This window comes from Dipodomys spectabilis, unplaced genomic scaffold (assembly GCF_019054845.1).
Source record: "Dipodomys spectabilis isolate Male_0828 unplaced genomic scaffold, ASM1905484v1 ptg000175l, whole genome shotgun sequence".
NCBI classification, from domain to species: Eukaryota; Metazoa; Chordata; class Mammalia; order Rodentia; family Heteromyidae; genus Dipodomys; species Dipodomys spectabilis.
This window is the reverse complement of record NW_024870852.1, coordinates 11,917,960-11,943,452: the sequence shown is the minus strand read 5'-3', so window position 1 is coordinate 11,943,452 and position 25,493 is coordinate 11,917,960. Positions and strand designations below refer to the sequence as shown.

The 25,493-nt window shown below is 39.0% G+C and overlaps 1 protein-coding gene across 2 annotated transcripts in view; it reads right to left on the bottom strand.

Moving 5' to 3' along the window:
• Positions 1-468: 468 nt before the first annotated feature.
• The window catches only part of Itch (itchy E3 ubiquitin protein ligase), a 104,322-nt gene continuing 79,297 nt past the window's right edge, over positions 469-25,493 (bottom strand). For both annotated transcript variants that reach the window (XM_042694280.1, XM_042694281.1), the window contains 12 exons: positions 23,758-23,886; positions 19,818-19,890; positions 18,987-19,058; positions 17,052-17,140; positions 14,182-14,341; positions 13,877-14,010; positions 13,432-13,572; positions 9,558-9,678; positions 8,994-9,098; positions 7,236-7,332; positions 6,726-6,798; positions 469-1,620 (listed from right to left, as the gene is read on the bottom strand). In XM_042694280.1, the coding sequence (XP_042550214.1) occupies positions 1,521-1,620; positions 6,726-6,798; positions 7,236-7,332; positions 8,994-9,098; positions 9,558-9,678; positions 13,432-13,572; positions 13,877-14,010; positions 14,182-14,341; positions 17,052-17,140; positions 18,987-19,058; positions 19,818-19,890; positions 23,758-23,886 (1,294 nt within the window). In that variant the 3' untranslated portion in view covers positions 469-1,520. The remainder of the gene's footprint in view (positions 1,621-6,725; positions 6,799-7,235; positions 7,333-8,993; positions 9,099-9,557; positions 9,679-13,431; positions 13,573-13,876; positions 14,011-14,181; positions 14,342-17,051; positions 17,141-18,986; positions 19,059-19,817; positions 19,891-23,757; positions 23,887-25,493) is intronic.

Below are 25,493 nucleotides of genomic sequence, written 5' to 3'. Positions count from 1 at the left end.
TTTGGCTTAAGTTTCCTCTCATTACCTATAAAGCCTGATCTATGACAGCAGCCACCCTGACAGTCTAAGCTAACTTAGGCCAAGTTAAATTAACTAGAGAGATAATCAAAGTGCATTAATTAACAGAACATTCTAAAGTAATGGAGCAGTCATGGGGGAAAAAACTTGCCAAAAATTTAGAATATTGTAGCTGGGCACTATAATAATCCTAACTACTCAGGAGGTTGAGATCTGAGGATCATGGTTCAAAGCTTGCTCCAGCAGACAAAACCAGAGAGACTCATCACCAATTAACCAACAAAAAGCTGGAAGTGGATCTGTGCTAACCTTGAGCACAAAAGCTCAAGGACAGTGCCCAGGCCCCGAGTTCAATCCCCAGGACCAGAACCAAAACCAAAACAAACAAAAAAAACCCAAAAATATTACAGGTGAGGGATACTAACTCAATTCATGACGATCTTAAAAAGGAAAAAAGGAAATGGCTACTCCAACCTGTGGGAGAAATGATAAACTTGGAGACTTTTAATTCATATGAAGAATAGCTCTCACAAATGAAAAGGTAATTTTATCAGCTGTTTCACTGACCTCTATTTAGACTAGAAAATACTCTAGTTATAATTTTGACTCCTTAGCAGTAATTAAATACAACTGAAGTTTTTGGATTATGATAAAATGATAAAGCTTCAATTTATGTATAGGGTCATACAAAAATAATTAAAAATGGCCTTAGATAAATTTAGCTACATTAATTTCAATTCTAGGGTAACTTTTAAAACCAACAGTAAAGGAACTACAGTGTTGATATTGTTTGTATAGTATAGTATTTGCAAGGCAATCAAAATAAACATCCAAATGAAGAGGTATGAAGTCATTTGCCACTGGGACCAATTTTTCCCTGAATTCATATTCACAAAACTACTTGGTAGAAAGATGCAAGAGTCCTGCATCACTTCTAGGAATAACTTCAAAGTGATGGTTGGATTCATGCTCCAGAAATGAAAAACAACAGTCAGGCCAGGCTGAAATAAGAGGGAGAGCACAAGCTAGCAATTTTCTCACATGCCCAGAAGCTGGGCTAAGCTTGCACTTTTATTAAATACCCCTTAGCAAGAGGCTTAATAGGAAGATCTTGTATATTGCAGTTGCCAAGAGATTTGCCTCCATATTTGCAGAATCTCTAAAAGGAAATAAACCTCCCAAGTGAGACTTTGACACACATAGAAAATTGTTAAGGAAACAATCTAGTGGAATAAGACAAGGCAGATTTCATTGTGTGTTAAATCTCATGTTAAGTAAGTTTCTGACAAGTGTTCATAGATCTGATTTCTGGAAATGCTGAACAGAAATCCAGAATCACCAAGAGATCAATTTCAATGACAACATTAACTTACTTACACTCAGATTAACTCTCTCAACAGTCATAGTCCAATTTTACAACTAGATGTGCAATAGGCAGAGAAGGAAAAGGACAAACACTGCAAAATAAGTTCTTGTCCTTGGGCAGTACAAGATCTCAGAAGTTACTCTTGTCCAAATCCTTCTGTTTCTTCAATGGCAAACAACAGCTTCTCCTTCAGTTGCTCATAGCTCTTATAGGGTGGAAGGTCCAGGCGATTAAAACTGAAAGGAAGAATTATTAGCTTGAGAAAGGGAAATATACAAAGAAACAAATAGCAACACTGGCTATGTTAATGGACTTTTGAGCAAGTGGTTTTTTTCCTTTCCAAGATTCACTTTCTTCTTTGGGATCTCTCAGGGAATGAAGAATCAGCACCTACTGCTCAATATGCCTCAAAAAAATGTTAATACGCCCATTCTTCCCCATCTACTTTATCTAAACCAAGAGTTATATCACCTTCATAAGCAACAAATAGATAATAGTCTGCCCCCAAAGTCTTGGTTCTCTGTTATACTTTTAGGATAAAGTTAGGCAAATGCTTAACCAAAGGATGTTATACATGATGGGAAAATAAATGTATAGTTTCTATCACTTCCTAAAAAAGAGAACACAGAATCTGACAAAGCTATTATGCTCTTTTTTTTTTTTTGGTCCGGTTGTGGGGCCTGAACTCTGGGCCTGGGCGCTGTCCCTCAGCTCTTCAGCTCAAGGCTAGCGCTCTACCACTTGAGCCACAGCACTACTTCCGGCTTTTTTCTTTTTGCTTATGTGGTGCTGAGGAATCGAACCCAGAGCCTCAGGCATGCAAGGCAAGCACTCTACCACTGAGCCACTTTCCCAGCCCTTATGCTCTTTTTTATATGTGACTGAGATAAGCCTTACTCAACACTATTATTATAGTACAGAAAAGTCTGTTCAAAGTTTATAAAAGAAACAAGGAAGTCAAATTAAGATGTGCATAGGATAAGTTCTATACTCCAGCAATGCAAAATCTGAAATGAAATTAGGAAAACAATTCTGTTTATAGTAGTCAAAAATAAAATAGTTATATATGTATGTGTAGATGTGTGTATATACCTATGTATGACAAACAGGGTGTTGCTATGTACCCTGGAGCTTACCTCAAACGTGTGATCCTTCTGCCTTAGTCTCCTAAATTCTAGGATTATGGGTGTGAGCCAAAGCACTTGGCTGGTCAACTGCTTTTCAACAAGGGTGCCAAGACTATCTAATGGGAGAAAGACCAGCCTGTTCAACAAATGATGAGGGCTGGGAAGGTGGCTCAGTGGTAGAGTGCTTGCCTCTCATGCATGAGGCCCTGGGTTAGATTCCTCAGCACCACATAAGCAGAAAAAGCCGGAAGTGGCGCTGTGGCTCCAGTGGTAGAGCACTAGCTTTGAGCTGAAGAGCTGAGGGGCAGCGCCCAGGCCCAGAGTTCAGGCCCCATGACCAGCAAAAAAAACAAAAAAACAAAAAAACCAAATGATGAGAAACTTGACATCTGTGAAAAAATGCCATTAGACTCCTAGAAAATAATCCAGCAGTCATTCTTTTGGGTCTATAACACCCAAAATTGAAAGTAGGGATAAAAACCAGTAGGTATTTATACACCTATGTTTACAGCATCACTGTATATATTGGCTATATTGTATATATTTGTCTATATTGTATATATATTGGCTATACTGTATATATTTGGCTATACTGATAGCCAAAAATGTAAATAATCCAAATGTCCACTGAAAGATGAATATAAACAAAATGTGATATATCCACATAATGAAATATAATGCAGGAAAACTTCATAATATAATCAAGGAAAACTTTAGGGGAAAAAGATCAAGGCTAGAAATATTACAATAACTAGCTTCAAAACATATTACTATGAAGGCTATGGGTGTAACTTTGAGCTAACATGTATGAGACTTTGGGTTCACCCCCACATACCCTGGGCTCATTCCAAATACTACAAACAAAATAATACAAAACACTCCCACTAAGCGACAGTAACCAAATCAGCATGGTACTGACATATAGCTCAAAGGAAAAAAAATAGACAACTCAGACACAAACCCATGTATTGACAGTCAAGTAATTATTTTGTGTGTGCCAGAACTGGAGTTTGAATTCAGGTATTAGATGCTGTCCCTTACTTTTTTCATTCAAGGCTAGTACTCTACCATTTGAGCCACAGGTCTACTTCTGGTTACATGGAATTAAGAGTCTCATAGGACTTTTCTGTACTGGCTTGCTTTGAACTGAAATTCTCAAATCTTAGCCTCCTGAGTAGGTATGGATACAGGCCTGAGCCACCAGTGCCCATCTTGGCAAATGACTTGACAAAGGTACCATAAACATAATGATTGAGGAAAGTCTCTTCACCAGGTGTTAGGAAAAAGATATCCATATATAAAAAAAAAACAAAAACAAATCTACACTATTTCCTATTACCATATACAAAAATTAACTGAAATAGATCGAAGGCTTAAATATGAGACCTGAAAATGCAAAATTACTAAAAAAAAAATGGTATAGGGAAAACTTCAGGGCATTGGTCCAAGTGGTGACCATTTGGGTTTTTTAAATTTATTTTTTATTTTTTGCCAGTCATGGGGCCTGAACTCTGGGCCTGGGCACTGTCCCTCAGCTCTTCAGCTCAAGGCTAGCGCTCTACCACTTGAGCTACAGTGCCACTTCTGACTTTTTCTGCTTATGTGGTGCTGAGGAATTGAACCCAGGGCCTCATGCATGCAAGGCAAGCACTCTACCACTGAGCCACCTTGCCAGCCCCATAAGTGGTGACTTTTTGGATATGACCCAAAAGGACATTAAACAAAGCAAAAACTGACAAAAGAGATTCTATCAAGCTAGAAAGATTCTGTACAGCAAACAATCAGCAGAATGAAGACAAAACCTATACAATGAGAAAAATATTTACAAAGTATTGATCAGATAAGGGATTCCTTTCCAGAATATATAAAGAACTTAAACAGCTCAACAGCAAAAACAACAAATAATCTGATTAAAAACTGGGCAAATGGCAAATGTGGCTTAGTGGTATAGTACATTCCTAGCATGCATGAAGCTCTGGGTTTGATTCCTCAGTACTCAGTATCATATAAACAGAAAAGGCTGGAATTGGTGCTGTGGCTTAAGTGATAGAATGCTAGCCTTTTGCTCAAGGACAGTGCCCAGGCCTGAGTTCAAGTGCCAGGACTAGCAAAAACAAACAAACAAAAACAACTAGGCAAATGACATTTATAGACATTTATCAGAGAACAGATAAATAACCAACAAGCATATGAAAACATGCTCAATGTCACTAATCAGTCATTGGGGAAATACAAATCAAAATCAAAGATGTAGTTCAATTTTACAAAATTAAAACCATTTCAGAGATGGATGATGACACTAACTGCACAATATGTGAATGTACTTAACACTGAAATGTACACATTTAAAAATGATTAAAGTGAGCCAAGCGCTGGTGGCTTATGCCTGTAATCCTAGTTAATCAGGAGGATGAGATCTAAGGATCACAGTTCAAAGCCAGCCTAGGTGGGAAAGGCTGTGAGACTCTTATCTCCAATTAACCACCAGAAAACCAGAAGCAGCACTGTGGCTCATGTAGTACAGCACTCCCTTGAGCTGAAGAGTTCAAGACAACTCCCAGGCCCAGAGTTCAAACCCCACAACTGACAGAGGGAAGAAAAAGAAAAAGAAAAAGAAAAAAGATTTAAAGTGGTACATCTGTGAGGTATATTTTATCATAATAATTTTTAAAAATGAAATACTAATAAATGCCACAAGGTGGAAAAATCTTGAAAAAATTTTACTAGGTGAAGGTGAAATAAGCCAGAAACAAGATTGTATGACTGCATTTATATGAATTTTTCAAGCAGGAGATTTAGAAGATGTTGATTAGTGCTTACCAATGGCTACAGGAAGGATAAGTAGGCAATGACTGCTAACGGATACAAGCAAGGTTTCTTTTTGGAGTAAGAAAAGTTCTGCAACTGGACAGGGATAGTGGTTGTATAACCTTATGAATACATTGTTAACTACTGAGGAGTATACTTTAGGAGTAAACTTTATAGTATATGTATTATATATCAATAAAATTGTTATTTAGGGGCTGGGAAGGTGGCTCAGTGGTAGAGCGCTTGCCTTGCATGCCTGAGGCCCTGGGTTTGATTCCTCAGCACAACATGAGCAAAAACAAAAAAGCCGGAAGTGGTGCCCAGGCCCAGAGTTCAGGCCCCACAACCGGACCAAAAAAAAAAATTTGTTATTTAAGAAAATTGCACTGAGGGCTGGGAAGTTGGCTCAGTGGAAGAGCGCTTGCCTTGCATGCCTGAGGCCCTGGGTTTGATTCCTCAGTACCACATAAGCAAAAAGAAAAAAGCCAGAAGTGGTGCTGTGGCTCAAGTGGTAAAGCGCTAGCCTTGAGCTGAAGAGCTGAGGGACAGTGCCCAGGCCCAGAGTTCAGGCCCCACGACCGGACCCAAAAAAAAAAAAAAAAAAGAAAATTGCACTGAGCTGGAGAAATGAGTCAAGTGGTAGAATTCATGGCTAGCAAGTTTCAGGCTGTGTTCAATGAAAAAAGAAGAAAAATATATGAAAAATTACACTTATATGTATGTGTATTAAAACATAATATGCAATAAAACCTTTAAAGAAGTATGAAAAAAAAGTGACCACTGAATATATAGTCCTACAAAACAAAGTTGAAGTGTTGTGTGTTGTTTTATTTTGTCAGTGGTGGGGCTTGAACTCTGGGCCTGGATGCTGTCCCTGAGCTCTTCAGCTCCCAGCTAGGGTTCTACCACTTGAGCCACAGGGCCACTTCCGGTTTTCTGGTGGTTAATTGGAGATAAGACTCTCCAGTTTCCTGCCCCAGCTGGTTTTGAACTGTAGTCCTCAGATCTCAACCTTCTGAGTAGCTAGGATTACAGGCATGAACCACTGGTGCCCAGAAGTAAAGTGGTTTTTAGTTTGACACATTTTTGGAAATAAGGTTAACTACACACAAGTATTTTTGATGGGCTAGGAATGTGGGTTAGTGGTAGTATGCTTGCCTAGCATGCAGGAAGCTCTTGGTTAGATTCCTTAGTACCACATAAATAGAGAAAGCCAGAAGTGGCACTGTGGCTCAAGAGTGCTAGCCTTGGGCAAAAGAAGCTCAGTGACAGTGCTTAGACTGGCAAAAAGAAAAAAACAAAAAACAAAACACAATAGCAAAAAGTACTGAATTTCTAATGTACTTTAAGTAGCTAGAGAATAAATGGAAAAGGCTATTTTCTCTATTCTTTCTTATTTTGCTTACCAGGTATGACTTCTGGGTAGCCAATTTTCTTTCCCAACTTTTTCAATGCAGAATTTCTGTGGCCCATTGCTCCCTAAAACATAATACAAATCATTTTGTTAGTTCAAAAGTTCTCAAATCATGCTCCCAAACCCAGGAACACCAGCATCACCAAGTCATTACTGCAATAGGTTTATCCTGTCTCCAGGTTCTCCCCATGTTTAAATCTGTGCTACATGTCTTGCTGTCAAATCTCCCTAAAATATAGCATCAGCAAGTTTCTTTTCTTCAAAGTTTGCATAGCTTCCAAATACCAAAAGGAAAATATCCAAAATCATTTAATCTGGTTTTTGAAGTCTTTGTTAGGGGCTGATCTGAACCCTGTATCTGAAAGCACCTACTTAAGTTTTCTCTTTTTGACTGCTTCACCTGAACCAGTCCTAGAGTCAGTCTTTCATAAGTTTTATACATATTTATCTAACAGCAGTACAAGGAAAACTTTCTGAATAAGAAAAGTGACACTAAACATACCCATGAGGTCAGCAAATCCTCCTACTGGCAATCGGCAAGTTCCAGTAACAAATTGCAGAAGTCTCATTCTCTTCTCATTATCAATTTCTTTAACAAACTGTTAAAAATCACGTTTAAAAAGATATATAGATCATATATTAAATTTAGCTCACTGAACAAGAAAGAAAAGTGATCATTTCATTCAAATGAATGTCTAGGGTCAAACCTTTCCCTATGTAAAACTTAGAATAACCTCCTCAAAGAATGACATAGGCCTAAGAAGCACCTAACTCATGCAGTTTGAAAATTAGCTACTCTGGAGTGGCCTTCTTCTTTGTTTATCCCACAGGACATTTATGTAGTTACATAGAACATGGAGATTGGATCTTTATAGGCTGTTTTGCTTTTATGAAAAAAATGAAATCAAGCTCACAGAATTCTGTTCCATATATAAGCCAATAACTTCCTTTTTCAAAGTTCTTTGGATTTCTGGTATATCTACATGTGGCCAAAAATTGCTAGACTTAATTTCCTACAATTCCGATTCCTAAACATTAGATTTCTGGACAATTTCTATCCTACAGCACAATATTTTGACTCAGCCAAGTATTTTAAAATGCCCTTTTCTTTTCTTTTTCTTCTTCTTTCTTTCTAATGCCAGTATTGGGGCTTGAACACAGGGCCTGAACATTGTCCTTTACCTTTTTCATTCAAGGCTAGCACTCTACCACTTTAGCCACAGCTCCCCTTCTGGCTTTATGGTAGTTATTTGGAGATAAAAGAGTCTCATGGACTTTTCTGCCTTAGTTGGTTTCAAATTGCAATCCTCAGATCTCAGTCTCCTGAGCAGCTAGGATTACAGGTGTAAGACACGGCGCCCTGGCATAAAATGCTAAATATAACTACAGAAGCTCAGTTTACTTTTGAGCTTCTCATTCTCTCTCTCTCTTTCCTTTTTTTTTTTTTTTTTTTTGTCAGTCATGGGGCTTAGAACCTCAGGTATCAGTTGAGTAGGTAGCACTAGTGCCTGACTGAACATTTGGTAATTCTTAATGTATAAATGATCATGAAAACCATAGTATAAGATCTGAGAATCTTTATTTATTTGTTTATTTACTTACTTATTTAATTGTCAGTCCTGGGGCCTGAGCTCTGGGCCTGAGCACTGTCCCTCAGCTCTTCAGCTCAAGGCTAATGCTCTACCACTTGAGCCCACCACTTCTGGCTTTTTCTGCTTATGTGGTGCTGAGTAATCAAACCCAGGGCCTCATGCATGTAAGGCAAGCATTCTACCACTGAGCAACCTTCTCAACCCAGAATCTTAATTTTTGAAGGCAGGCCTGGCAATGTATCTGAGATTCCTATCTCCAACCAGCAAGCAAAAGGCTGGAAGCAGAGATATGGATCAAGTGGTAGAGTGCTTGCCATGAGCAAAAAAGATAATTGAAAGCCTGAGTTCAAGCCCTAGTATAGACAAGTGTGTGCATGTGTACTCATACCCCTACACCTCCAAAAAGTTGGCAAGACGCCATCCCCATCAATAATTGGGGTATGGTGGGATGTGCCTATGAACTCAGCTGCACAGAAGGCTGCATATAGCAGGCTCATGGTTCCAGGCACACCACGGGCAAACAGTGACACCCTGTCTGAGAAATAACTAAAGCAAAAAATGACTGGGGGAGTGGCTCAAGTGGTAAAATATTTGTTTAATAAGTATAAAGGCCTTTCAAACCCTATCTGCCAAAAAATTAAAGTAACTAAATAAATTTAGAAACAAACCTGCCAAAACCACATGATTTGTTTGCTTGTCCTAGTGTAATGACGGTAGATAGCATGTCTTTGCCAGTCATTCAAATCAATCTCTTGCATTCCACATAAAAGTACCTTTAAACATAAAAAAGACAAATCATTTCTTTAGGTAATGTACAAAAAAAATGCCTGATATATTTAAGAAAAGTCTGATATTAAATATAACTTTGGAAAAATACTATTTAGCATGGTTTGGCTTATAAACTGTACATCAAGAATAATATGGACATTATTTAGAAAAGAAATTTTCATGCATGGTGTCATATATACAAGTATTCAGGGAATTCAGCCTTACAATTGCAGCGTAGCCTTAATAGAAATATTTTTTTTCTTTAAATATTGAGTGTGGCATAGATCATTGTTTTACCCATTGAGGATACTTCCAAACATCTTGACAACATAAAAACTACTGCCATTCAGAGGATGGATAAAATAAATTGAAAGTAGAATCTAAGGTATTATTTGCTGTCATGTTACAGAATTATAGATGCATGTACATGTACACACATACATATACACAAAGACATTAATTACCTCTAATTCCTTTGCATCGAAGTACTGCAAATACTGCTGGGGAAGAATTTCATTAAAGCCCTCAAAGAAAGCTTGTGTCTGTTCTTCAACTCCTCGAGACAACCTCCATTCAGCCACCATTCTGGCAGAAAAATATGAAAAATATGAAAAAAGCTATCAGCAACTTTAGAATTTACCATTCATTTCTGGAAATAATTTTTTTGGGGGGATGGAGTTTGATCTCTGGGCCTGGGTGCTATCCCTGAGCTCTTTCGGTTTTCTGGTGGTTAATTGGAGATAAGAGTCTCATGGGCTCTCCTTCCTGGGCTGGCTTTGAACCACGATCCTCAAGATCTCAGCCTCCTGAGTAGCTAGAAATACAGGTGTGAGCCATCAGTGCCTGGCTGATTTTTTTTATTTTGTCGGTTGTGGGGCCTGAACTCCAGCCTGGGCACTGTCCCTTGGCTCTTTAGCTCAAGGCTGGCACTCTACCACTACAGTCATAGCTCTACTTCTGGCTTTTTCTGCTTATGTGGTGCTGAGGAATCGAACCCAGGGCCTCATGCATGCAAGGCAAGCGCTCTACCATTGAGCTACCTTCCCAGCCCCTGATTTTTTTTTAATGGGAGCACTGGGGTTTGAACTCATAGCCTCAAGGCTCAGCTGCTTAATTCATAGCTGGTGTTCTATCACTGAAGCCATACCTTCTCTATCTGGCTTTTTTCTGGCTCACTGGATTAAGAGTCTTATGGGTTTATCTGCCTTGGGCTGGCTTTGAGCCTCCTGTGTGAGCCATCAGTGAATAGTTTTGTACAGAGTGTGTGTATGTGCGTGCTTTGAGCCTCTTGTGTGAGCCATCAGTGAATGGCTTTGTACAGAGTGTGTGTGTGTGTGTGTGTGTGTGCTTTGAGCCTCCTTTGTGAGCCATCAGTGAATAGCTTTGTACAGAGAGTGTGTGTGTGTGTGTGTGGTGTGTGCGCACATGCGCCAGGTCTTGGTGCTTGAACTCACGGCCTGGGTGCTGCTCCTGAGCTTTTTCTGCTCAAGGCTAATAGTCTACCACTTTGAGCCATAGCTCCACTTCCAGGTTTCTGGAATCTCATGGAGACAAGCACTGGTAACTTATGCCTATAATCCTAGCAATTCATGAGGCTGAGATCTGAGGATTTGAGTTCAAAACCAATCTGGGTAGGAAAGTTCATAAGACTCATCTCCAATTAACCACCAAAAACTGGAAGTACAGTTGTGGCTCAAAGTTGTAGAGCACTAGATTTGAGCAGAAAAGCTCAAGGAAAGCACCCAGGCCCTGAGTCCAAGCCTCATAACCAACCAAAACCAAAAAAGTCTAATAAACTTTCCTGCCCAGACTGGTTTTGAACCTGGATCCTCATATCTCAGCCTCCTAAGTAGCTAGATTGCAGGCATGAGCTACTGGGGTCCAGCTTCTACTTCAAAAGAAAATTAAAAAAATAATTAGAAAGGGAGAAAACTATAAGGAATAACTTATTAATATGTGTGTGGGCACACATACATACACAATGTGAATCAAAGAAATCCTGTGGAAAGCAACAAGACATAAGCAGAAATTTCTGCAGCTACCTTATACTGGAAAGACAGAACTTAAACATTTACATCTCATAAAATTATAAGAATAAGAGATATTTTAGAACTAAAGGCAAAATGGAAATAGAGCAGTCCCACTAAACTTGTAAAGGATCAAAGTGATCTATTATTTAACGGTCTGTCGGAACAATAGAAGCACAACACATATATCCCAGGAAAATGACTCAAAGTCTTGAGAACAAAGTTTATAGAGTAAGGCTTAGTTATAATACTGAAGTTAGCAAACAAAGACTTAAAAGTAGCTTTTTAAAAAAGGAATCAAATATATGGAGGAAAGAGCTGGGGTGTCGGTATAAAGTGGAGTACTTGCCAAGCACTGGTGACTCATGTCTATAATCCTTTCTACCCAGGAGGCTGAGATCTAAGGATCCAGGTTTGAAGTAGGTAGTCAAGTACATGAGAGTCAAATCTCCAATTAACCACCAAAAAGTCAGAGGTGAAGCCATGCCTCAAGTGGTAGAGCATCAGCCTTGAGCTAAAAGGCTCAGGGTCAGCACCTGGGTCCTGGGTTCAAGCTCCATCACCAGCACACACCAAAAAGTTTCAACTATGATCTAGCAGTACTGCTCTTGAGCATCTGCCCATTACAAGACAGGGTACAGTAAAGACACTTGCACAGCCATGTTAACTGCTGCTCTAGTCACGATAGCCAAATTATGAAAATAGCCCAAACATCCAACAACAAATGAATGGATCAAGAAAATGATATATGTATCAGACATATATACATCATAAATATATGATATATATACATACATACACACAATGGAATTTTACTCATTAATTAGAAAGTATATTATATAATTTTTGGGGAAAATGGGTGGACCTAGAAAAATTATGTTAAGGGAAGTAAGCCAGGCTCAGATACAAACAGTGCATGTTTTCTCTCATTATGTTAGACGGTTATTTTAGGGTAGGAGTTCAACTAACAAATCATTTAATAAAATGAATACCAGACAGGCGCTGGTGGCTCATGCCTATAATCCTAGCTACTTACAAGGATGAGATCTAAAGATCTCAGTTCAAAGCCAGCCTGGGTAGTAAAGTCCCAATTAACAACCATAAAAGCTGGAAGTGGAACTATGGCTCAAGTAGTAGAACACTAGCTTTGAACCAAAAAACTCAGGGGGCTGGGAAGGTGGCTCAGTGGTAGAGCGCTTGCCTTGCATGCATGAGGCCCTGGGTTTGATTCCTCAGCACCACATAAGCAAAAAGAAAAAAAAAAAAAGCCGGAAGTGGTGCTGTGGCTCAAGTAGTAGAGTGCTAGCCTTGAGCTGAAGAGCTGAGGGACAGCGCCCAGGCCCAGAGTTCAGGCCCCACGACCGGACCCAAAAAAAACCAAAACAAAACAAAAAACAAAAACTCAGGGACAAGGTTCAGTCCCTGGGCTCAAGCCCCAGGACAGATGGATGGACACACACACGCACGCACGCACGCACGCACGGGAAAAAAACCTCAGATATTTGAAAATGAAGCAATATACTTCAAATATTTAAGGATCAAAGAGGAAACTGAAGAACACTAGAAAAAACTAAATGATAATGGAAAACATCAAAAATTGTGAGATATGACAAAGGTAGTGTTTAATTGCTTTAAATGCCTACAGTTAACGCTTTATATTTAAACATAAATGTTTAGATTTAAACAGAAGGTGTAGCTCAAGTGGTAGACTGCTCAACATGCTTGTGAGGCTCTAAGTTCAGCATTTTCAGTAATACAGAGGTTACAGAATTGGTAATTATGAGACATGATACAAAATGACTTCTGTACTTTAAAACTCATACTTTAGGGCTATAACTAGAAAGAAAAAAATTGCCTATATGCAACTCTGACTAGTACAAAAGCAAATATTATTACTATTTATTTTGTACTCAGGCTTGAACACAGCCTGTAAGTCTCTTTCAGCTTTTCTGCTCACATTTAGTGCTATAATTTGAGCCATAACTCTAGTCCACAAATTTTTTTAAAAATGCTGTTCATTAGTATTATTAGGAGATTTTTTTGGGGGGGAGGTAGGGCTAGTTGGTCACGGGGTCTGAACTCTGGACCTGGGCGCTGTCCCTCAGCTTTTCAGCTCAAGGCTAGTACTCTACAACTTAAGCCACAGTGCCACTTCTGGATTTTTCTGCTTATGTGGTGCTGAGGAATTGAACCCAGGGCCTTGTGCATGCAAGGCAAGCATTCTACCACTGAGCCACCCTCCTAGTCCCCATACTAGGGAATTTTATAACAGAAAAATCCAAACTATGCAAAGAGGAATATTCTCTCCTACCTTATATATTCCTCTTTATTTTCTTCTGTCACAAGAATATTGCCACCATTGGGTTTCAAATCATGGCTCTTAATTTCACCTAAAATTTCTTTATCCACAGAGAAGTACATTTCCAAGCCACATTCTTCAATATTGTTCTCTCTGTATAAGTGAAATAAGAATTATTTATTTTCTAATTCGACTATAAAAGTTTAAATTTAAAGCATCTCTTAATTAGCTATAAGCTATTAACATCAAAGTAAGAAAGTGCAACAGTATGCTCTAATATCACATTATTGTGTAAGATCTTGAGTATACTTCTGTAACTAAGCAATTCAACAGTTTATTTAGATGATTAGATTATTTAATTCAATAAACTGGTAATATGCCTACAATTTTGACAAGTTACTAATTCTACGGTAAAAGCATGTAGACCACACTTTAGTTAATGCAGACAGAAACTTACTTAACCCAGATGAGAGAATTGTAAAATTCTGGATCAATAGATTCTAAATCTTTAAGTCCAACTGGTTTGTTCAAGATACGTTTATAGAATGGTAAGGAAAAACCCGTGTCTATGAATTTTCCATGGAATAGAGCCTACACAGAAAGGGAACAATATTAACACAATTATACAAATGCCACTTTATTTTAAAACATTAATTTTTTCATTTATAAAAATTCCTATAATATAATCTTTTATGGCACATGTAAGACAACTTAGTATTGCTGAATTAACCGAATAAATGCACAGTCTTGACCTGCACTTACCATGGCAATAAACCTGCCAATAAAGCGAAAATATTTCAGATGATCAGGATTGATGTAAGATGCAGGGTTTATCTGCAAGCAGTAATTATCCTTCCCTGCATATTCAAACAGGCAATACATGGGGTTCAACACTTCATGTGACAAAAGAAAGAACCATTCTCTGAAATTGAAAGAAAACTTAGAATGAAAAATCTTATAAATAACCATCCTAACAAATCAAAGATCAGTACAACCAAGTTCTTGGGAATCTACATATCTTAGCTGGTGAGTTTTTCTACTTTATTTGTATACTCTGTGCAAATTCACATCTATTTTACAAATACTATTTATACACTATTATATTTCAAAGAACCTAAGACATCACTTACTTAAAAAAGGCATCCTTATTGGATTACCTATTAAAACTTTTCCAGTTATAATTGCAATGAATACATATTTCAATTTCAGAGACATTAAATATGAACATACTAAATTTTTTAATTGGTATAAAAGGCATATTTAAAATTTACTATTGGCTTAGAGTTGTTGAAATAATCTAATATTCCATCTATTACTGAGTACAAAGTGATACTCAACAAATAACATTACTCCCTATATTTCAGGTCAACATGAAAACCTTTAAATTTCAGTTAATAAAGCACTTAAGTTCAGCCACACAATTATTAGAAAATGTTTTAAGAAACTCTAATGGGCTAGGAAGGTGGCTCAGTGGTACAGTGCTTGCTTTGCATGCATGATGCCCTGGGTTCGATTCCTCAGCACCACATAAGCAGAAAAAGCCGGAAGTGGCAATGTAGCTCAAGTGGTAAAGCGCTAGCCTTGAGCTGAAGAGCTCAGGAACAGCGCCCAGGCCCAGAGTGCAGACCAACAAAACACACACACACACACACACACTCTAATAATTCACATGTTCTGAAGATATCCATGCATATTAACATGAAGTGTGGTCATTATGTTGCATGGTAGGGTCTGGTAGGATAGATCTGGTGGAATACTTAGCAGTCAGTGTCTTAGACCTTTTCTCTAGTTAGTTGATCACCTCTGCTGACAATTCTGCTTATACTTTTATATTGCTAGTTAGTATGCTGATTAGGAAATGAATGACTACTTACTCTTGAATTATGTTGAACTTATATAAAACTAAATACTTTTACTTGGGCTGGGAAGGTGGCTCAGTGGTAAAGTACTTGCCTTGCATGCATGAGGCCCTGGGTTCCATTCCTCAGCACCACATAATACAGAAAAGCCAGAAGTGGCACTGTGGCTCAAGTGGTAGAGCGCTAGCCTTGGGCTGAAAAGCTGATGGACAGCATCCAGGTTCAGAGTTCAGGCCCCAGGACCCACAAAAAAAAGAAAAAAAAGGAAAAAAAAAAAACTTCTACTCATATTTATTATTATTGTATTTCACTTATTTTTTGTCAGTATGAGAACTTGATCTCAGGACCTTGTACACTGGCTAAGCTTGCTCAGCAAGTTGGCATTCCACAATCTGAGCCATGCCTCCAGTCCTTACATCTACTATTTATCTTTGATTATATCATACATTTTCAAAGGTAAATGAATTTTCTAACAAAATATAAAGAATAATTACCAAAATGTAGTCACCAGTAAGTACACAAAAACTCAGATTCTAAACTAGATCATTAATAAACATATTAGTATTTCTACTCTTCATGATAATCCTAGAAGGATATACTACTATCTTTTTTGTTTTTGTTTTTGTCGGTCATGGGGGCTGAACTCTGGGCCTGGGCGCTGTCCCTGAACTCTTCAGCTCAAGACTAGTGTTCTACCACTTGAGCCACAGCGCCACTTCCGGTTGTTTTTGCTTATGTGGTGCTGAGGAATCGCACCCAGGGCCGCATGCATGCAAGCCAAGCACTCTACCACTGAGCCACCTTCCCAGTCCCGTATATACTATCTTATTTGACAAATCAAGATATTTGCCTATGAGTTGGGTGCTGGTTGATCAAGCCTATAATCCTAGCTACTCAGGAGGCTGAGATCTGATCATCACAGATCAAAAGCTAACCAGGACCAAGTCCAAGACACTCTTCTCTCCATTTAATCAGTAAAAAGCCAGAAGTGAAAGTGTAGCCCAAGAATGCTAGCTAGCCTTGAGTGAAAAAACTAAGCAAGAAAGCAAGGCTTTGAGTTCAATCCTAAGTATGGGTACATGTATACATGCGTGCGCACACACACACACACATACACACATATACTATTTGCTTTCCAACACTACCACTGCTACTACATTTTTAAACTGGTGTGACATACTGTTATGGAAAAAGCAAAGCTATTCTTTGCTGAGGCTACCATTTAAGGTCTGACTAACAGCTCGAAAATGAAAAAGAATTAAGACTTTGATTTTTATATAGGCTACTATATTTTGCTGATAAGATTATTAATTTCAGTTGGGAACTGAGACTCAATTATCTTTATCAGGACTATGAGAAGCCCTAATCATTATAAGATCTTGGGTGCTTTGTGGAATAGATATGATGTGATTGACTGTTTACTGATTAACATACTATGTCAAACAGTAGGTTGATATAATGCAAATCTTGAATCCACGTACAACTTATGTATCCTACATGAATTTGTAAATCTTTTCATTGCCTATAAATTTCTATTTTACAGAGCTATTTTTAGGACAAATAGTGTAGGTGAAATCAATGAGCATTTCCTTAGTAAAAAAAAGGTGCTAAATTGTTTGTTGAAATTCTGTAGCTCCAGCATAGTAAGCCTCAATCATTTGCTACTATTCATTTTCATGAAATATAAGATTGCGAAAATATTACTTGCAAGCAAAGTGTAATGATACCTTTGGAAGAAAGGAACTAAGTTCTGAGTACTCATATTATCACTACCTTGCTACACCTCCATAATCTAAACCTTCTTCTCCTGGAAAAATCACCCACAAACGTCTTCGCAGATCTTGGGGACTGAAGCTCATTATCTATAAAACAATAAAAAGAATTGGCGAAAACAATTTTTGAAACACCATTCTACCATTTCCAAGTTTCACATTTTTGCATTATATAGTTAACTTAAAATCTTAAATTCCCCATGACAGAATGTTAATGAGAATATTAATACTACACATAGAAAATGAATTAAAGTTTCATAAACTTTATGTATTTATACATTTTTATATTTACATACTTTTTTTTTTTTTTTTTTGTCGGTTGTAGGGCTTGAACTCTGGGCCAAGTAGTGTCCCTCAGCTCTTCAGCTCAAGGCTAGTGCTCTACCACTTCAGTCACAGTACCACTTCCAACTTTTTCTGCTTATGTGGTACTGAGGAATGGAACCCAGGGCCTCATGTATGCAAGGCAAGCACTCTACCACTGAGCCACCTTCTCAGCCCCATACTTTTTTATTTCAATAAAAATTATTTTATATGTTTAAAGGCACAGAAGTATTGTGTCTTCGGGTTCAATACATTCTTTTTTGTTGTTGTTGTTAGTTGGTCCTGGGGCTTGAACTCTGGGCCTGGGCGCTGTCCCTGAGCTCTTCAGCTCAAGGCTAATGCTCTACCACTTGAGCCACTTCCAGCTTTTTTTCTGTTTATGTGGTGCTGAGGAATCAAACCCAGGGCCTCATGCATGCGGGGGTAGCACTCTACCTCTCATGCTACAGCATCACTTCTGGCTTTTTCTGTTTATGTGACACTGAGGTATCGAACCCAGGGCTTCATGCATGCTAGGCTAGCCAGCCCAGGCTGGCTTTGTGAGAATCTTATCTTCAAATAACCACCAGAAAACCAGATGGGGCATTGTGGCTCAAAGTGATAGAGTGCTAACTAGCCTTGAGCAATAAAGCTCAAGGACAGCATCCAGGCCCTGAGTTAAAGCCTCAGGACTGTCCACATGTGTACATGTGTTTGCACATAGACACACATAGACACATTTTTATCTGTAATAGTAACAGATGCTTATTGTAAAAATTGTAAAAATTCAAATACAAAAGTGTAAGAACTGCTGTTTTCCTTTTTTTCTACTGATACCATAATGCTCATATATAGGTATTGCCAGAACTTTGCCTACTGATAGTCTACTTGTATATCTATTTCAAATAAAAATTCAGCATCAGCTGGGAGCCCGTGGCTAATACCTGTAATCCTAGCTACTCAGGAGGCTGAGATCTGAGGATCGTGATTCAAAGCCAGCCTGGACAGGAAAGTCTGTGAGACTCTCTCTCTCTTTTTTTTTTTTGGTCGGTTGTGAGGCTTGAACTCTGGGCTTGGGCACTGTCCTTGTGCTCTTCATCTCAAGGTGAGCGCTCTACACCTTGAGCCACAGCACCCTTTCCAGTTTTCTAGCAGTTTATTGGAGATCAGAGTATCACGAAGTTTCCTGCCCGGGCTGGCTTTGGCTTTGAACCGCGATCCTCAGATCTTACCCTCCTGAGTAGCTAGGATTACAGGCGTGAGCCACTGGTGCCCGGCTGCTGTGAGACTCTTATCTCAAATAAACCACTAACAAACCAGAAGTGGCACTGTGGCTAAAGCGGTAGAGCACTTGCCTTAAGCTGAAGAGCACAGAGACAGCGCCCAAGCCCAGAGTTCAAGCCCCAAACCGAAAAACAACAACAACAACAACAAAAAACAACCCTAGCATCTTAGAAAAGGAAATTTGAAACTCACCAATCAACTATGTTACTCTTAAAAAGTACAAAACACACAAGCACGTATATATATATATATATATATATATATATATATATATATATATATATATATACACATTGAATGTTAGGTACTAAGGTAGCTGGCAATGAGACTAGACATGATCAGACAGTACCTGCTGAAAGGAATCTTCAAACAATGTTTTTCTTGTCACTGTAATCTTTATGTGCTGTGGCATGGCCAGTTGCTGAAATGTAAGAAGAGATTTAAGCCAATTCTCACCATTAAAATGGTCTACCAAAAATACCAAAAGGAAGGCCTAGCTATTTAGTGAGCAAAAATGACAAAAACATAATTAATTTTAAAAAATTACCTTCAAATTGTTATACAAAAGAGTTTCACTTTAACATTTCCATTCATAAAGTGATGCCTTCCATCATTCTTCCACCTTCTCCCATCTATCTCATACCCACTGTTAACTCGTTTACTAATTCCATTATCATATATGTACAGAGTACTATTATAATTGCATTCCTTTATCATTTTTCTTTGCATTCTGCCCCTCTCCTCTCAGTCCCTTTTCTTTCAAATGTTTTCCCATGCTTCATCTCCGACAACATAAGACACAATTATCCAACTGATAAATATATTACTTTGTTCAAAAAATCTGTGAGAGTCGGGTGCTGGTTGCTCATGCCTGTAATCCTAGCTACTCAGGAGGCTGAGATCTGAGGATTGCGATTCAAAGCCAGCCCAGGCAGCAAAGTCCGTGAGACTCTTATCTCCAATAAACCACTAGAAAACTGGAAGTGGTGCTGTGGCTCAAGCGGTAGAGCGCTTGCCTTGAGCTGAACAGCTGAGGGACAGCACCCAGGCCCAGAGTTCAAGCACCACGACCGGAAAAAAAAAAAAAAAATTGAGAGATTCCAATGTTTTCCATTTTTACCTGTTTTTCTGAATTAACTAATTAGCATAACAAAAGAAAAGATTCCGTTCCAATACTAACCTGACACCAAAACCGGAAGTACTGAACCTTTGCTTTGAAGTCTCGAACATAGGCTATCTGGGGTCCATTGTCTCTGAAGAAGAACATAGTTAATGCGACATGTATAATTGCTCATAAAAGACAGGAATAAAGAAAAGCAAATACTCTTGCTTATTTCAGTACTTAGCAACTTAAAAAAAAAAGCCCAGCACAGACTTTCCTGCTGGGCTGGCTTCAAGCTTCAAACCTCAATCCTCAGATCTCAGCCTCCATAGTAGCTAGAATTACAATGTGAGCCACCAGTGCCTGGCCTCTCCTCTCCTCCTCTCCTCCTCATCTCCTCTCCTCCTCCTCCCTCCCCCTCCCCCCTCCCACCCTGCCCTCCCCGCCCCGCCATTCCACTCCTTTTTTTACCAGTTATTTTGGAATACAGTTCTGCTTTCTATCTGCATGCAAACCAGACCAGTTTGAACACTCAATAACCTCAAAGTGGGGCTGGGAAGGTGGCTCAGTGGAAGAGTGCTTTGCCTTGCATGCATGAGGTCCTGGGTTCGATTCCTCAGCACCACATAAGCAGGAAAAAAAAAAGCGAGAAGTGGCACTGTGGCTCAAGTGGTAGAGAGCTAGCCTTGAGCTGAAGAGTGAGGGACAGCACCCAGGCTCAGAGTTCAGGGCCCATGACCAACCAAAAAATAAATTAAAAAAAAACCTCAAAGTGATTGGGTTGAGCTGAAAATTGGGTTAGGCTGAAAAACATTAAGAAGTTGGGCCTTCTATGATGTCTTAGGCCACAGGGCTCAGGTTGTACTTCCTTTCTAGTTTTGTTCAATATATGACTGTTTCCTCTTTCATACACTCTTGCCACGATGTGCTACTATACATCATTAGATGATACAATGATCTTTGTTAAGCCTGAGCTATGCTATTTGGACTTTTGAGTCATCAAAACTGAGCTAGGAGCCAGGTGCAATGGCTTATGTCTATAATTCTAGATACATGGGAAACAGAACAAAGGATCATGGTTTAAAGCTGGTCCAAGAAAAAAGCACCAGACTATATGAAAAATAACTGAAGCAAAAAGAACTGGGTGTTTGACTCAAGTACTAGAGTGCTTTACTAGCAAACATTGAGGTCCTAAATTCAATCTCTAGTAGCACAAAAACAAACCAAATGACAAATAAGCCCGAGCTAAATAAGTACCTGATTATGTAACTTGTATCAATTATATTATTGTAGTGATGTAAGATTCCATGGCCAAGAAACAAGGAAATGACAAGTCTTTTTGCTGGGTGCCAGTGGCTCATGTCTATAATCTTAGCTACTCAGTAGGCTAAGATTTGAGGATTGTGGTTCAAAGCCAGCCCAGCAGGAAAATCTGTGAGACTCTTATTGCCCATTAACCACTAGAATATTGGAAGTGGTACTGTAGCTCAAAGTGGTAGAGTGCTAGCCTGGAGCAAAAAAGCTCAGGGACATACCCAGGCCCCAAGTTCAAGCCCTATGGCCTACCAAAAAAGACAATCTTTTCAACAAATGGTGCTGGGAAAACTAGATATCCACATGCCAAAGAATAACAATGGATCCTTTATCTTACAGCATGTACTAAAAACTACTCAAAGGGAGGTCCAAAGACCTACATGTAAGAGCTAAAATCATAAGCCTATCAGAAGAAAAGTGTCATGATACTACATTAGGCAATGGTTTTTTGGTAACACATAAAATATAGACAGACTGAACTTTATCAAAATTTCAAAATTTTTGTATATCAAAGGATACTACCCAGAGTAAAAATTAACCCTCAGAAGGGGAGAAGATATTTTTAAGTCATAAACTGAGTAAGAGATTAATAGCCAAATTCATGTGCAGCTAGTAAGAATGATCCCATATGGGGGGCTGGGAAGGTGGCTCAGTGGTAGAGCGCTTGCCTTACATGCATGAGGCCCTGGGTTCGATTCCTCAGCACCATATAACAAAAAAGCCGGAAGTGGCGCTGTGGCTCAATTGGTATAGCGCTAGCCTTGAGCTGAAGAGCTGAGGGACAGCGCCCAAGTCCAGAGTTCAGGCCCCACGACCGGACCCAAAAAAAAAAAAAAAAAAAAAAGAATGATCCCATATGATTATAATGGAGCTAGGAATTCCTAACTCCCAGTGATATAGCTCTGTTAGCCTCACAGCATAACACATTACTCACCTGTTTGTAATTATGCTAGTATAAACAAACCCACTACAATGCTAATCACAGAAAAACATAGCAATGCAATTATGAATAATGCATAATACATGATAATGATAGTGATTATATTACTAGTTTATGTATTTACAAAATGCTTTTTTTTTTTTTTGGTCGGTTATGGGGTTTGAACTCTGGGCCTGGGCGCTCAGCTCTTCAGCTCAAGGCTAGTACTCTACCACTTGAGAGCCAGACCCACTTCCAGCATTTTTTTCCTGCTTATGTGGTGCTGAGGAATTGAACCTAGGGCCTCATGCATGCAAGGCAAGCACTGTACCACTGAGCCACCTTCCCAGCCCCTACAAAATGCTTTTAAACATTATTTTATTCTATTTTTTAATTTTTTGGTCAGTCATGGAACCTGAACTCTGGGCCTGGTTACTGTTCCTGCGCTCTTCAGCTCAAGGCTAGTGCTCCACCAACTGAGCCCACAGCACCACTTCCAGATTTTTCTGTGTATGCGGTGCTGAGGAATCGAACCCAGGGCCTCATGCATGCAAGGCAAGCACTCTACCACTGAGCCACCTTCCCAGCCCTAAACGTTATTTTAATTTTTGTGTGTGTGTGCCAGTCCTGGGACCTGGGCACTGTCATTGAAATTTTTTGCCCAAGGATAGCACTATATCACTTAATCTACAGCTCTAAGTTTAGCTTTTAGATGGTTATTTGAAGATAAAAGTCTAATGGACTTTCCTGCCACAGCTGTTTTGAACCAAGATTCTCAGATCTCAGCCTCCTAAGCAGCTAGGATTATAGGTGTGGGGGCCACTGACACATGGCCTTTAATCATTAACTTAAAATGTACTCCCACAGGGCTGGGAAGGTGGCTCAATGGTAGAGTGCTTGCCTTGCATGCATGAGGTCCTGGGTTCCATTCCTCAGCACCACATAAGCAGAAAAAGGCAGAAGTGGCACTGTGGCTCAAGTGGTAGAACACTAGCCTTGAGCTGAATAGCTGAGGAACAGTGCCCAGGCCCAGAGTTCAAGCTCCACGACCAGCAAAAAGAAAGAAAGAAAGAAAAAGAAAGAAGGAAAGGAAGGAAGGAAGGAAGGAAGGAAAGAAGGAAGGAAGGAAGGAAGGAAGGAAGGAAAGAAAAGATGTACTCCCACTTATAAAAAAACTAAGAGTTTATTGCAAAGTAGTATAGCAGCAACCTCATTTCTCTTATGTCTACTATGTCACTGGTTTGCATAAGTGTCTTTGGAGCTTGATTTAATTTTATGTTTTGTTTACTATAATCTTAGACTGTATCATCTAGGCTAGGAGTGCAAACCATATAGTCTATATGTGTAGGCCACGTCATTTAGGTTTGGTAAATACTCTGATATTCACACAATAATGCATTTCTCAGAAATTACCTCTTCATTAAGTAAATCAATGTATAAAATATAATAGTAACAAAAAGAAAACTCAAGACAAAATAAGACTTCTATTCCTCTCTAATTCAAGTCTTCAAGTCAGATCTGAGGAATTAGTTTTACTTTTAATCTGTAGTGTTTAAAAAATTACAAAGCAGGCTGAAAACATGGCTTAGTGTTAGAATTCTTGCCTAGCATGCATGAAGCCCGATTCTTCATTGTTACATAAACAGAAAAGGCCAGAAGTGGGTCTGTGGTTCAAGGGGTAGAGCACGAGCCTTGAGCAAAAGAAGCTCAGGGACAGAGCCCAGATCCTGAGTTCAAGCCCCAGGACTGAAAAAAAAAAAGAAAAAAGAAAAAAAGAAAACTTACAAGGCAGATTTTCCTGTTCGGGGATCTATGTAGGTTGTTGTTCTTCTATTGTGGTCCACAAAATATGGAATCCCATCCACTGTGAATCTCATTTCCCAGCCTTCAGGTAGGGGCTTTTCATTTAATTGACTATGAAATACAGAGGAAAAAAAATGTTAGCACATAAGAAACATTTATTTACTGGCCAAGTATAGAAACTAAAAATATCCTTAAGTATAACACAAATTCCTTTGGAAATACATTTAGTCCATTATTTTCAGTTCTGTACTAGCATCTCTAGATATACATTAAACTTTTCAGCAGTATTAAAAACAAATTATCACTAGGAATTCTACCATCTTCTTGGCTTACGTTTTCCTATTCATCTAATAATCTATGTAAACTAAGTTCTGTCCAATGTCTTAGAAGTCTTCATATTTGCCAGAGGTATTGCTCAAATGTTACAGTGCCTAATTAAAAAGCATCAGGACATGACTTTAAATCTCAGTATAGAAAAAAAAAAAATCCTACACAGGATTAAGAAGTGTTTATAAACAATATATTGTTTTCCATTCTTTTTCTTTTGTCCAAGTACTAGGGCTGGAACTCAGGGCCTAGGTACTGTCTCTAAGTTTTTTCACTCAAGGCTAGCCCTATAACATGAGCCACAGCTTCAATTCGATCTTTTTTTTTGGGTGGGGGGAGGTTTACTGGAGATACAAGTTTCATGGATATTCCAGCTCTGGTTGGTTTTGAGCAACAAACCTCAGTTATCAGCCTTGAGTAGCTAGTGTGAATACCTTACTTTCAACCTCCACTATCCTTGGGATTATAGGCATAAGCCTCTAGGCCTGGCCTCTTCAGCTTTTTAATACCTATTTTTATATCTTTAAAACTTTGTCATGCTGTTTGGTTTCTTTGTTCACAAAATGGAAAATTCTATTCCTATGTAATAAGACTATGTAGAACACAAGACAATTAAAAAAAAAATACTAGTGGGCTGGGAAGGTGGGTCAGGGGGTGAGTGCTTGCCTTGCATACATGAGGCTCTGGTTCAATTCCTCAGCACCACATAAGCAGAAAAAGCCGGAAGTGGTGCTGTGGCTCAAGTGGTAGAGTGCTATCCTTGAGCTAAAGAGCTGAGGGACAGCGCCCAGACCCAGAGTTCAGGCCCCATGACTGACCAAAAAAAAACCAAAAAAACCCAAAAAACAAAACAGTAAGAAGCTGTCAAGCTGGGTACCTGTGGTTCATGTCTGTAATTCTAACAAAAAAATTTTTAGAGCTCTCAAATTATATTACTAGTACTCCTGCTACTATAGACTGATCATTCTCTATAAGTCTGTCAAGTATACATTCTACATACTGCTAACACCATATTTATCATCTTCCAAGTTGTATGCTGGATACAACTTTCCACCTTACAAACACATGAGCTTTAGACCATGCAAATAATGCATGAACTTTAGACTTACATAAATAATTTAATCTGATATACAGTAAAATAACTTAGGTACTAGCACAAACACTAAATGCTTACTAGTGAAAATGAGAATTTTACGGGGCTGGGAAGGTGGCTCAGTAGTAGAGCGCTTGCCTTGCATGCATGAGGTCCTGGGTTCGATTCCCCAGTACCACATAAGCAAAAAGAAAAAAAAGCCAGAAGTGGCGGTGTGGCTCAAGTGGTAGAGCACTAGCCTTGAGCTGAAAGATGAGGGAGGGACAGCGCCCAGGCCCAGAGTTCAGGCCCCACGACC